The sequence below is a fragment of the Mytilus galloprovincialis genome, chromosome 8 (assembly GCF_965363235.1).
Source record: "Mytilus galloprovincialis chromosome 8, xbMytGall1.hap1.1, whole genome shotgun sequence".
Lineage (NCBI taxonomy): Eukaryota > Metazoa > Mollusca > Bivalvia > Mytilida > Mytilidae > Mytilus > Mytilus galloprovincialis.
Genome location: NC_134845.1, coordinates 9,854,748 through 9,869,686, shown reverse-complemented (window position 1 = coordinate 9,869,686; position 14,939 = coordinate 9,854,748). Strand labels below are relative to the sequence as shown.

Sequence of the window (14,939 nt, the reverse complement as noted above, 5' to 3'; positions counted from 1 at the left end):
TTCTTGGGGTTCTTTGATATGCTGAATCTAACCATGTATGTAACCAACTGTTCAGGGTTCGAACTCTGCGGTAGTATAAAGCTGTGCCCTGCTGAGCATCTGGTTACTTTTAGTTTCTTGTGTATAATTCAGAGTTTAGTATGACATCCATTATCACTGAACTAGTATATATATTTGTTAAAGGGTCAGGTTCAGCTGAAGGACACTGCTGGGTGCGGGAGTTTCTTGCTGCATTGCAGACCCATTGGTGTGCTTCGTCTGTTGTCTGCTCTATTGTCGGGTTGTTGTCTCTTTGACACATTCCCCATTTCCATTCTCAATTTTATTATTTCATATTATACATTTTAGGATACAAGCTAGGAAGAAATATAATTCGGGAATCAATAATTGATATCTTTAACTATGTCTGTAAATCTTCCACAAAAAGTTCATTAATTCAATAATTGTTAACGATAGGTCGAAAAATGTCATCTCATAAAGCAGAGAATAACCGCTCATTCAAGCTCATAATTTTTCCAGTTAATATTTTCCAAAATAGATTAGTCAGCTGTTTAAGGAGGGATTCATAATAAATCTTAAATTCAGGATTGATTTTGTCAACTGATCCTTAAAATAGTTAACGGAAACAGTTAATCAATTTGCACTCTAAATCAGAATATCAAAGTCAAAAATTGAGAAGCCCTTTCAATACCAGACGAGACTGTTTCCATGACAACTTATTTATAAAACATAGAACATGGTATATGTATGAGTTAGGTGAAAGGTTTGAGATTTCTGTTATCAGTTAATCGTATTAAATATGCATACTTCTCAGTCCTTGGTTTGGTTTTCAATAAATGTTTATTCATAAAAAAAATCCTGATCATTCTTGCATATGAAAGCAAATAATAAAATGAAGTTTATATATGGGGTGATTATTGGCAGACATATTGTTTAAACTTTGATTAGATGTTTTTCTTGTCAAGTTAATCAGGCTGATGACATTACTAAAAGGTCTAAGAGCACTTGTTTAGTCTAGCATATAACATTTTAAGATTGGATGTAGAAGGAAAGCCTGTGGCTCGTTCTAAACAGGATAAATTGAACTGTATATGTACAGAAACGGCATGCATTTATCAAATTAATGATTAATTTCCAATTTATGCTATTAATTTAGCTTCATGAATAAAAAGTAGATGAATAGTACACGTAAGGAAAGAGTAAAGTTAACTTACAACAGAAAAACCACGAGACAACCAGAAGTCCATATATACTGTACATTCAGAAATTATTCTCAGGTTTTTATTATTGCGAAAAATGCAACAGAGTTGCAAATGCAATAATTTCATCTCACATTTTGAAATATTTTATATGAAATAAACAGGATTTTTCTCAAATTCATAAAAATTAAAATCACATTCAAGTGTAAAATGACAAAAAAGCAATAATAAAATAATAAATGCATGCAATAATTTCTGATTTACAGTTATGTCTTCAGCAGTATACAAATACCCATACCCTATAGATGTAAGCCCTCAATCACACAGTATGAAGAGTGGAACTAGTATTTTCCTTTTGACAGAAAAGTCTAGAATGATTTTTTTCTTTAAACAGTTTAGGAGCTCTTGCCAGTGAGAGTGGCTGTGGAAATGGTCAAATTCTGGGTATATCCAAAGACTAGTGGTTTTTTTTGGGTTCTCACATGGTCTATATCCAAAGACTTTAACAACAATGTAATTGCTGCTTCTTTGTCAATTACATATAGCTATATGAGAAGAAGTTCAGAGTCAATTTTGTTGTGTTTAAATAAGGTTTTACTCATAGTTTTATGTTTGTTTGTGCTTGTTTTCTTCTATCAATGAAAGTATCTATCAAAACTTTCTAATTAAAATTATAAAAATTCATGATTAATTTTTTGATGTTCCCACAATAGCAGATGTTGCATTAAGTTTTACCCTTGTTCTTATGTACGACCTTTCTAAAATGAAAGACAGAAAGCTAATTCATGTACCAGTAAACACAATTGCTCTGCTGCGTGCTTAATGAATTTGCTAAAAATATAATTTTTTACAATAAATAGAGTAAATTACCTGTAATTGTGGTCCACAGGGTCAGGCAGCTGATAAGTCCATTGGTCTTATTATTTTATAATCATAATAATTGTCTTCCCTACAAATATTATTCATTGATAAAGAATATTGTTTATCAGTCACCTTGATGTTTTGTTTAATCATGTTAATGCAGACTCATACACATTAAATTTGCTGGTGTTAAATGTAAATAGCCTGGATATATTAACTGACTTGTATGGATTTAATGGCATTAGCTTTCCGGAGTTTTTTTGTAATATTTGTAATTAACCAAAGGAAAATCAATTTAAAAGTTTCCAAGTTTGGATTTTTGTTGGAAATATTGAGTTATGATATATTATATGCACAATGAATAAAAGGCATAGTTTACATTGTAATTTTACGAGATGTTTAAATGACAGATCTTAAAAGCTTGCATTGTGGCTGTAAAATAGCAGTCCAATTTACATACATATTGGAATTGTATGGTAAAAGTGTGCTCAGAGTCTGATAGTATTTTATATTCATTAGATCGAAGTCTGTATCATGGTTAGAGATTGTTGACGTTAACTTTGTCAATATGCCTAGATGTAAATGTCCTCGGTAGAAGATCTTGTTCTAACACTTGGAGGTTCTCTGTACATGGTTAAATAATTTTGCCACAGGAAAAAATGACAGTATGGATTTTGCATTGTGACAGGAAATTACGGCAGTGATTTTTGTCAAGAAGATTTGTCAACACTGTTAAACTGATTTTGTAGAAAATTTAAATGGAACTATATTGCTTATGGGCAATAAGTGGTTTTTGATAAAGTTTTTCCTTGTTTTAATATCTTTGGACTAAAATTTAACGAAAATAATGTGCTTTGTAGAACAATATCTGGAAAGAGAATTCCATTTAGTTTGATAATTTGGCTTGAAGTTAGAAAGCAAATTTTCACTAGTAGATGACTGAAGTAATAACATATTTGATTTGCATTGTTTGGAGATGCTAATGGATTTTACTGCACTTTTTTAAAACAAGGCTCAAATAATCATCTAACATATTTGCAAATTAGTTAATTCAAAAAGTTAATGGAAATGGAAAAGTTAACAAGACTTCAGGATATGTATCACCATATGGTTAAGAATTATAAGGAAATGGACGAAATGGAATCTCCGACTTCTACACAAGAAAATGGTAATGTGTTATAACTATGCACTATTTTTTACTTAACAGTGTAAACAGCATTTTTCTTTTATTATTGTTAATAGATTATATATGATAACTGTAAATTATCAATAAAGATCATCTTGATAAGTATATTAGAAATATGTATAAATGATAACGATGTATGTAAATAAGACAATTTGTTATGATTGTAAATAAAACAGATACTACAGACTTAAAAAAACTAAAAGAACAACATGAATTTATTATTGTACAGGAGAGGTTAAGATGTGTATGGGTCAGATTTAGTTAAATTATTCATAGTTGATATTGTAAAGGAGAGGTAACAAATTGTCCAACTGAGGTAATAGCTTTTACTTTATCTATGGAACACTTCAGTCACAACTTGATATTTATTTAGGGCACAAGGCAGGACATCTATGATAATATTTTTCTTCAGGGGTTACATATGCAGCTGACAAAAATAAAAGGATCTTAATCAGCATTTAGAATGGATAAAAGCTGCACATCTTGTGTTATTGTACACTGAGTGCTTAGTGTGGTCTCAATGTGACTGTAACTCTTAAACTGAAAACCTCAATGTTAATAAGTTGTGTGGTTAATGAAGAGAGACTGCATGTTTATTTGAAATCATTATCGGGGCCTATTATAGCTGACTATACGGTATGGGCTTTGCTCATTGTTGAAGGCCGTACGGTTACCTATATAGTTGTTAATGTCTGTGTCATTTTGGTCTTTTGTGGATAGTTGTCTCATTGACAATCATACCACATCTTTTTTATATCAATACATATAAGTTATTTCCATGTACATTTTTACATGGGTTGTTTGATCTATATTTTTTGTTTTGGTTCATTATTTCTGTAAACAGTATAAATTAAAACATTAAATGATAATAATTGATAATACACAAAAGATCATGTTGATATAATTTATATAAAAAATTCATCATCAAAGATAACTATTTGTGTATTGATCAGGCAATTTGTTATGATTATGAAATTAAATAAGTTACAAAAACACTGAATTATCATTTGTACATTAATTGTACATGAGAGATCAGTGTAATTGACTGAGGATTGTCAGTTTCCTACTAAAGATTGGTGGTTCTTAGAGTCCAGGCACTCAGCCTTCCTCCACTGGCTGGTTAATGGAAGACCTAAATAGAGAGATCATTAATTTAAAATCTTACTGCTTATTGTAGTTTAAAATAAAGAATGGAAACAGGGCATGTGTCAAAGAGACAAAAACCCGACCAAAGAGCAGAAAACAGTCAAAGGCCACCAGGTCTTCAATACACTGAGAAAATCCTGCACCAAGAGGCATGCTTCAGCTGGCCCCTAAACAAAATGTAGATATATAAGTGAATCCTTTTTAAATTTAAACTTGGGATTAATTAGATTTATATTTTTACTTTTAGGTTCGTCAAATTTGATGGACACTTTGGAGGACCTGCCTTCAGGGATTGGTCAATATGAAGATTTCCACACAATTGATTGGTTGAGAGATATTGCTAGAGATCGTATGAGACATCGTCACATCACCAAAAAGAGACAAGAAGGATGCTGGGAAAAGGTTCTAAGTGCACATGATGCATGGTCAGGATGGGTGTGTGTCTTGTTGGTTGGTGTTGCTGCTGGTTAGTAAACTTTTACAGTAAAATGATCATGGTAAAGTAAGAGGGATACCACAGCAGTGGCCTTATGTTAGCCTACTCGTGAACCCTGCCAAGACAAACCAATGACTTGAAAATTGTTATTCTCTGCTTTTTCCTAAGTATGTCATGCTTAGGAGTAAGAGCATAGATTGGTCATCTGGGAGTCAGCATATACTGTCCAGATAGGATGATTTGTCATCTGGGAGTCAGAATATACTGTCCAGATAGGATGATTTGTCTTCCTGCAGACTGTTTCCTTGTGAACAATTTAAAAATCCCTCAAGCACTTTCAGCATGTGGGTCTAGAAACAAAGCAGGGTTTATATTCATTACACATTATCATGTTCTTGTCTTGAGTACCACTGAAAATTACACAGCCATCCATTCATGTCATCCAGAGGGAGGGTTGAATGTCCATAATTTACAGGTTTTATGGGTGTATGTTCTGTGGAATGGGGTGACAAACTGATGTATTGATCTTTGTTTTTAGAAGTTTTCCGAAAAAGAGTTTAATGTTGGTTGTCGGTAAGGTCAGCTGTACTGTTCAGGGTCCATTTATACTGTTCCCATAATAACAATACTGGTTATTAGAGAGATCAAAAGCCCATGCTGGTTATTACAGAGTTATCACCCTGTAGTGATTTGTTCCACCTTAGTATTATATTATGATAATTGTTGGTACATGGTATGATGCATGCCCAGGATTGGTTTTTGCTTTATTAAAAAGTGTTACTACTGATGATGGAATTTTACAGTAAAGGCTTTTCACACTTAATGCTCCAGATTATTATGAAGTTTGAGGTCTCATAGTGTCCTTAAAACAAGGGTGTCTTTTCTGGTTTATTGTATTGTTGGGTTATATTAATGTTTCATTTATTAAAGAAATTGCAATACCTTACTTTGTCAGTTGAACTACGTCTATTATTGTTTCTCTTATTATACAGAAATCACAATTTTGAATTGAAACTTATATACATTCTTTGGAGGGGGTATGACATTAAATTTACCTATTAAACCCACACAGAAGAGAATTGTCATGAATAAAATTGAGAATGGAAATGGGGAATGTGTCAAAGAGACAACAACCCGACCAAATAAAAAACAACAGCAGAGGGTCACCAACAGGTCTTCAATGTAGCGAGAAATTCCCGCACCCAGAGGCGTCCTTCAGCTGGCCCCTAAACAAATACATACTAGTCCAGTGATAATGAACGCCATACTAATTTCCAAATTGTACACAAGAAACTAAAATTAAAATAATACAAGACTAACAAAGGCCAGAGGCTCCTGACTTGGGACAGGCGCAAAAATGTGGCGGGGTTAAACATGTTTGTGAGATCTCAACCCTCCCCCTATACCTCTAACCAATGTAGAAAAGTAAACGCATAACAATACGCACATTAAAATTCAGTTCAAGAGAAGTCCGAGTCTGATATCAGAAGATGTAACCAAAGAAAATAAACAAAATGACAATAATACATAAATAACCACAGACTACTAGCAGTTAACTGACATGCCAGCTCCAAACTTCAATTAAACTGACTGAAAGATTATGATTTCTTCATATGAACATACCAGCCTAAATACAAATGTATACTTCAGTCATACCTTTGTGAACATTTGAAATTATGGTTAAATTTTACCCACAAAATCAACAAAAGTTAGTATCCCTTGATTAGTAGTGAATCAACAAAAGTTAGTATCCCTTGATTAGTAGTGATTCAACAAAAGTTAGTATCCCTTGATTAGTAGTGAATCAACAAAAGTAAGTATCCCTTGATTAGTAGTGAATCAACAAAAGTAAGTATCCCTTGATTAGTAGTGAATCAACAAAAGTTAGTATCCCTTGATTAGTAGTGAATCAACAAAAGTAAGTATCCCTTGATTAGTAATGAATCAACAAAAGTAAGTATCCCTTGATTAGTAGTGAATCCACAGCACAGTATATCATAAAATAAAATTCATTTAGTTTCAGCTTTTGTCAATTTAGACCCAAAAAAAGAAAAAGAGATAAAGTTTTGAAGAAAAAAAACTTAGAATGGAGACTACGCTACTTAATTTAATTTTAACTCTCACCAATCTTAATTTTACATATTAGCAGATAACCTCAATTTGTGGTAATAAAATCCCTGATAGCTGTCTTCAATAATATTTCTTCATTAGTTACTTTGCGTTGGTAGATTTTCCCATTACTTTCTATTCACTCTGATTAAAGTTTTATAACAGCATATACAATGTTTAGGAAATTATGAGTTTAATTTGTCCATGGTCCCCTAAAGATTTTCCTCTAATTACACAAAAATGGCAATTATTTTAAATTGGAACTAATGGAATATGTTCCAATATATTTCTGTTAATAACATTTTCATAACTTGACGACTTCCAATACAAAATCTCTGTTACTATTCTAATAAATTCTACGAGAAAAAATATAATATGATCCTTGGGAGACTGGATTAAATTGAATAAAGTTCTATGATTTGATCTTTTCCTACTGTTTTCTAGTTATAGAAATGTCAGGTTTTGATTTATCCAATTAACCGGAATCCATCAATTAACTTATCGAGGAGTCATTGGGAGGGAAAGACAAATCAATTACCCATAAGTACATTTCCTTATCAATCTTACAAGGAAATTAGAATGGTAAAAGGTCATTTGTTAGGGTAAAACATATTGGAATGTTATTTATATCTTATGACAGTCATACAGACAGAATATATATGTTTGATGATATTATCGTAAGGACAAGATAGAATATAGACAATATCAGAAATTAGACCTGAAATAATAAGTCTGAACTGACTATTAAAGATATTCATTATTTGATTAATTGATTAATTGATTGATTGATTGATTGATTGATTGATAAGATGATTTATTGATAAAACACAAAATTGATTGATTGATTGATTGATTGATATGTTGACTCAGTGCCAAATTGATTGATTAATTAGATATGTTTAAGTAGCCTGACATTGAAGCTATAGAGCCACATCTGTCATTTGGTGTCTTGTTTTGAATGAAAGGAAAGCTATATAAATATATAGGTACACTTTTGTAAGCTTGCTTCTTCATCATCCCTATTTTGGAAGCCACCAGCACAGGGATGTAAAAATACTTTTATCCCCAGGTTACATTCATTACAGCTGTAAACCTTTAGCAATATTGGGCATCCTTTTGGCCTTGTAGGATTTATAACTTACAGACAAGTCAAGTTAGAATTGGGACGTTAAATCTGATGATTTTTGTAGGATGATTGCCCAGCTCTGCAAATTAAAGAACACTTGCAGCAACTGTCTAAAGGGTCTGTAGGTTGCCTGTTACAAGGAAAATTTCTTCCTCTGTCCAACATACCCATAATTTCAGTGGCTTTCAAAATTTCCTCTGCCTGAAGTTCAGACATTCTGGGAGTGCTAACTTGCAGAGCCTACATTTTTTAATAAATTAATTTCATTTGTCCTGGACGTCTTTGAAATATTTGCCGCTGGACATTAAACAAGCAACAATCAAGCAATCATTCATTTCACAATAAATCTTAAACCACAACTTCTTGAAACTTACTTGACAGAATTCAAATCAAACTGTACAGATTCTACTATTATTGATCAAAGTAGTAATGTCAGTGTGTTTTATTGGGGTTTTCAATTCCTTGAAATTGTTGGTTTATAAGATTTCCTCAAAACTTGTACAAATTATTCTGTGGACATGTAGTTGTGTGCTTACTATTTTAATTTTTGATCTGATTTATTTTATATTGGTTTCCAAATATGAACCTCTAAGTATGATCTTAGTCGGAAACTGCTTGCAACACATGACTAATAATTTTAAATTTTACAGAATTCTGTGCTGGTATCATAGATTTCAATGTTTTTTTCACCTGATTTTAGATAACAACTTGACTATAGGATTTTTTAATTTACAGGCCTCTGTGCTGGTATAATAGACATTGGAGCCACATGGATGTCAGATCTTAAAGAAGGCATATGTAAAGAAGCTTTCTGGTTAAATAAAGAACAATGCTGCTGGTCGGCCAATGATACAACATACGATGATGAAGGTTGTAGTCAGGTAAAGTATAGTCACTAAAGTGATATTGTCAAGACCATGTATTGACTCTGTTATGGCAGATGTGGCCTATAGAAGTAATCTTTCCTGAAAAAATGCATAGTGCACATAGTAAATGCACACTTTAATATATATTTAGACCTATTGGTGGCCTTCTGCTGTATTCTTCTCTATGATCTGGTTGTCTCTTTGACACCTTCCCTACTTCCATTCTCAATTTTATGATATTTTTTTTTAGTAGTAAAATTGTAAGCAACATCTACAGACATCTGTAATATGTTCGAAAGGGTTCAAACTTTGCTTTTTTTTGTTTTTTTTTATATTTTAAAAGAACAAAGGAGCTGTAGAAATTTCATTGATTTTATTTTCAAAACTAAACACTTTCTTTTTTACTGACCAGAATAAAACTCTGGCTGAAGTGTACACTTTTGTAGGGTTTTGGTATTAACTAAGCAGAATCACTCGGAAATGGGGTCTTTTATAATGTGTGTTTCCTTTTTGGTCGAAGTTGGAAAGTTCTGACTTTAGAAAAACATGTTTTAAAGCTTCACATACAGTTACTGCATATTTATATGACAGAACAGTTTTTGTTTGTTTTTCTTTAAATGGTTGCATATTTAAGATAGTTAAATGATAGTTTTGTGACATAATATCCTCGTCTTTGGAACAATTCTGTTTACATAGAATTTCCTATAGCAAATCAATGGCAATTAAGTCTTATAAACATGGCCTACAGTTTGATCATAGTTTATAGGATTTCATTGTATGCAGGAGACTCATTGTTTAATGACCCTATAAATCATTGTTAAGGATTGACCAAAGTTTGATCATTAGAATCAATGTAGACCTCGTTAAGGAAAAGGTAAATCTAGAGGTGTAATTTACCTGTCATTAAACAAAGAAATCTAAAACAGCATTAACAGACACGAACAAAAATAGAACTATATTTTTTAGCTCACCTGGCCCACAGGGCCAAGTGAGCTTTTCTCATCACTTGGCTTCCAGCGTCATCCGGCGTCGTCCGTCGTCGTTAACTTTTACAAAAATCTTCTTCTCTGAAACTACTGGGCCAAATTTAACCAAACTTGGCAACAATTACATTGGGATATCTAGTTTAAAAAATGTGTCCAGTAACCAAGATGGCCACCATGGCTAAAAATAGAACATAGGGGTAAAATGCAGTTTTTTGCTTATAACTCAAATCTGACAAGGGTAAAATTGTTAATCAGTTCAATATCTATCAGCCTCGAAATATTCAGATGAATCTGACAACCCGTTGTTGGGTTGCTGCCCCTGAATTGGTAATTTTAAGGAAATTTTGCAGTTTTTATACGACCGCAAATTTTGAAAAAATTTTCGTCGTATATTGCTATCACGTTGGCGTCGTCGTCTGCGTCGTCGTCGTCGTCGTCGTCCGAATACTTTTAGTTTTCGCACTCTAACTTTAGTAAAAGTGAATAGAAATCTATGAAATTTTAACACAAGGTTTATGACCATAAAAGGAAGGCTGGTATTGATTTTGGGAGTTTTGGTCCCAACATTTTAGGAATTAGGGGCCAAAAAGGGCCCAAATAAGCATTTTCTTGGTTTTCGCACTATAACTTTAGTTTAAGTTAATAGAAATCTATGAAATTTTGACACAAGGTTTATGACCACAAAAGAAAGGTTGGGATTGATTTTGGGAGTTTTGGTTTCAACAGTGTAGGAATTAGGGGCCAAAAAAGGGCCCAAATAAGCATTATTCTTGGTTTTCGCACAATAACTTTAGTTAAAGTGAATAGAAAACAATGAAATTTAAACACAATGTTTATGACCACAAAAGGAAGGTTGGTATTGATTTTGGGAGTTTCGGTCCCAACAGTTTAGGAATTAGGGGCCAAAAAGGGACCCAAATAAGCATTTTTCTTGGTTTTCGCACCATAGCGTTAGTATAAGTAAATAGAAATCTATGAAATTTAAACATAAGGTTTATGACTATAAAAGGAAGGTTGGTATTGATTTTGGGAGTTTTGGTCCCAACAGTTAAGGAAAAAGGGGCCCAAAGGGTCCAAAATTAAACTTTGTTTGATTTCATCAAAATTGAATAATTGGGGTTCTTTAATATGCCGAATCTAACTGTGTATGTAGATTCTTAATTTTTGGTCCCGTTTTCAAATTGGTCTACATTAAGGTCCAAAGGGTCCAAAATTAAACTTAGTTTGATTTTAACAAAAATTGAAACCTTGGGGTTCTTTGATATGCTGAATCTAAAAATGTACTTAGATTTTTGATTATTGGCCCAGTTTTCAAGTTGGCCCAAATCGAGGTCCAAAATTAAACATTGTTTGATTTCATCAAAAATTGAATAATTGGGGTTCTTTGATATGCCAAATCTAACTGTGTATGTAGATTCTTAATTTTTGGCCCAGTTTTAAAATTGGTCTAAATTAAAGTGCAAAGGGTCCAAAATTTAACTAAGTTTGATTTTAACAAAAATTAAATTCTTGGGCCTCTTTGATATGCTGAATCTAAACATGTACTTAGATTTTTGATTATGGGCCCAGTTTTCAAGTTGGTCCAAATCAGGATCTAAAATTATTATATTAAGTATTGTGCAATAGCAAGTCTTTTCAATTGCACAGTATTGTGCAATGGCAAGAAATATCTAATTTCACAATATTGTGAAATAGCAAATTTTTTTTTAATTAAGAGTTATCTTTCTTTGTCCAGTATAGTAAGCAAGAAATATCTGCAAGAATTTTTTTTAATTGGAGTTATCTTTCTTTGTCCAGAATCAACTTAAATCTTTGTTATATACAATATACAATGTATATTCACTTTTTACTACCAACTGATAAATTTAAATAATCTTTACCATTCAGTGATAACAAGCAGTTTTTGACATCTTAATATTTTATGATGTATTTAAATGAGTAGTAATTGTTGCAAACTCCATTAGAATATTTTAATTGAAATTAGTTTTGGAATAAGGGAAAGGGGGATGTGAATAAAAAATTGGGTTCAATTTTTCTCATTTGAAATTTCATAAATAAAAAGAAAATTTCTTCAAACATTTTTTTGAGAGGATTAATATTCAACAGCATAGTGAATTGCTCTAAGAGAAAACAAAAATTTTAAGTTCATTTGAATACATTCATTCTGTGTCAGAAACCTATGCTGTGTCAACTATTTAATCACAATCCAAATTTAGAGTGGAATCCAGCTTGAATGTTGTGTCCATACTTGCCCCAACCGTTCAGGGTTCAACCTCTGCGGTCGTATAAAGCTACGCCCTGCGGAGCATCTGGTTGGTTATTATCTTGAATATTATTATGATAGAGATAAACTGTAAACAGCAATAATGTTCAGCAAAGTAAGATTTACAAATAAGTCAACATGACCCCTTTAAGAGTTATTGCCCTTTATAGTCAATTTTTTACCATTTTTCGTAAATCTTAGTCATGTTTTACAAAAATCGTGTCCTCTGAAACTACTGGGCCAAATTATTCCAAACTTGGCAACAATCATCTTTGTGGTTTCTAGTTTAAAAAATGTATCCAACCAACATGGCTGCCATGGCTAAAAATAGAACATAGGGGTAAAATGCAGTTTTTGGCTTATAACTCAAAAACTAAAGCATTTAGAGCAAATCTTATAAGAGGTAAAATTATTTATTGAATCAAGATCTATCTGCCCTTAAATTTTCAGATGAATCGGGACAGCCTGATTAAGTCAACATAACCAAAAATGGTCAATTGACCCCTATGAAAAATGCATAAGGGGTTATTGTCCTTTATAGTCAATTTTTAACAATTTTCATAAAATTTGTAAATTTTTACTAACATTTTTCACTGAAATGTAAATAGAGATAATTATAGGCGGCAAGAATGTTCAGTAAAGTAAGATGTACAAACATATCATCATCACCAAAACACAATTTTGTCATGAATCCATCTGCTTCCTTGGTTAAATATTCACATAGACTAAGGTGAGCAACACCGGCTCTTTAGAGCCTCTAGTTTAAAAGACTGAAAAAACAATTTGCACAGAAGGCTGGTGATTATCAATCGTATTTATGGACCTTTTTTTTTTTAAACTATCTGTTAAAGATTAACATGAAGGTTGATAATTATGCCCCACAACAAAATGTCAACAAAATGTAGGATACTGAGGACTTTGTTTAACGCTGTTTTATCCATGTCTGCCTGTCCTTCACTTTTCAAGAAATAACTTTTGTATTAAGGAGGCTCGCAGGTATAAGATTTTTAGAAAAAAAATAAACTTTTATTTTACATTACAAATTTTATTAATTACCTTTAGTAGTTGTTACTTTATCATATGGTACAAAAATTATTCCAAAAAAATAATTCATGTTGACCCCAGGTGACTTTCAAAAAGTCAATATCATTTAAAAAGCTCTAAATTATCTCCCTTTGGTGCAAAAATGCCTTTTTTTGGCATTAAAATTGAAATGTCTTTTTTAACTCATCGGTGACCTATATTTTTTATTGTTGTTTTCGAATAAGCTGTACATAAACTAAATAATTGTAAAATTTGGGCGATTTCTGTAATTTAGTTCTTTTTTTATTTCGATATTACCGCTATTTCTCCTATTAGTTCAACAGAAAAAAAGGACTTTTACAAAAATGCATGCTTCTTTCAAAGGCAGATTGTGAGCGTAAATGAACGGTGACCCCAATTTTTTATTTCATTTTTCTATTAAGGATAAGATAAAGTTCATTTATAGAAAAATATAGCGAAATCCTATATTAAATTAAAAAAATCATTTAGACCCGCGAGCCCCCTTAAGCAGGATATTATTACCTATATACTTAAGGTGTGTTTGTTTTAAGGATTACAGGATTCTAAAATTTAGTTTTCTGTGTGCAAATTAATACACAGATGTGCATAGTTTAACAAGCTGTATCTTACAGTTTACAAGCTAGAACATTTTTATTATGCAGAGTTTTAGTACATACATGGTGTACTTACTTATGATTTGTTCTTGTAGGATCCTGGTATTAATGATCTTTTTCTGATTTCAGTGGAATACATGGTCAGAGATTTTAGGAGCCCAGACTGGAAAGAAGGCAGCGGCTGGTGGCTACATTGTAAAGTACTTATTATATGTACTGTGGGCTGTAGTGTTTGCTATGTTAGCCTCGTTGTTTGTACATTCATTTGCTCCCTATGCCTGTGGTTCAGGTATCCCTGAGGTGAGTTTTATATTTACTCATGTCTATAGTTTTATAGTAATTTGCCACATAAGATCTTTTTCTACATTCATTTTCTCCTTTTGAAAATTATTACCATGTCAAATACAAGTATATTTTTCCCATGCTGATATGAAACCAGCTGAAGTTTGAAAGAAACTTTTAACAGTAAAACTAACAGTATGAGAAGTTGACTTTTAATCCAAGAACAATGACATACATCTTTTCCAATGTTATAGAGTAGATTACCTTAGCTATATTTGGCACAACCTTTTGGAATTTTTGGTCCTCAATGCTCTTCAACATTGTATTTGTTTGGCTTTTAAACTATTTTGATCTGAGCGTCACTGATGAGTCTTGTGTAGACGAAACGTGCGTCTGGCGTATAAAATTATAATCCTGGTACTTTTGATAACTATTATGATTATTGACATTTTTGCTAGCCAAGGATTATGATTCAGTCCTATCCTGTACACCCTTGGTAGATTACACTGCTGAACTATATCATTCTTGACTATCAGTGTGAAGATGGTACAATTAATGTGTGTAGTGTTTACACATTTAAGAAACAGAAACTTAAAACTTATGTTGACATTCCAATATTTGATATAAAATTATAAATATTTGACAAAATTCTTCTGAATTTATAGATTATCGTTGATCATCTCAACAAAATTGACTATCTTGCTTGAGCTGGTACGGCGAAAGCGATAAAAGCAGTAGAGTTGAGATGACCAATGATAATCTGTTTTATAGCTATTTTACCTATGACCAAGTTGTCAATTTCATTAGCAACGGCACATGCC

The 14,939-nt window shown here is 32.2% G+C and overlaps 1 protein-coding gene across 8 annotated transcripts in view; it reads left to right on the top strand.

Annotated features, from left to right (window-relative positions):
* Nucleotides 1-14,939, top strand: part of LOC143085033 (H(+)/Cl(-) exchange transporter 4-like) — a 93,320-nt gene that overhangs the window by 19,066 nt on the left and 59,315 nt on the right. For 7 of the 8 annotated variants that reach the window (XM_076261166.1, XM_076261163.1, XM_076261165.1 and 4 more), the window contains 3 exons: nt 4,640-4,858; nt 8,799-8,944; nt 13,966-14,136. In XM_076261166.1, coding sequence (XP_076117281.1) covers nt 4,640-4,858; nt 8,799-8,944; nt 13,966-14,136 — 536 coding nt within the window. Of the gene's footprint in view, nt 1-3,116; nt 3,229-4,639; nt 4,859-8,798; nt 8,945-13,965; nt 14,137-14,939 lie in introns of those variants that run through there. The other variant, XM_076261167.1, reaches the window with a different exon arrangement.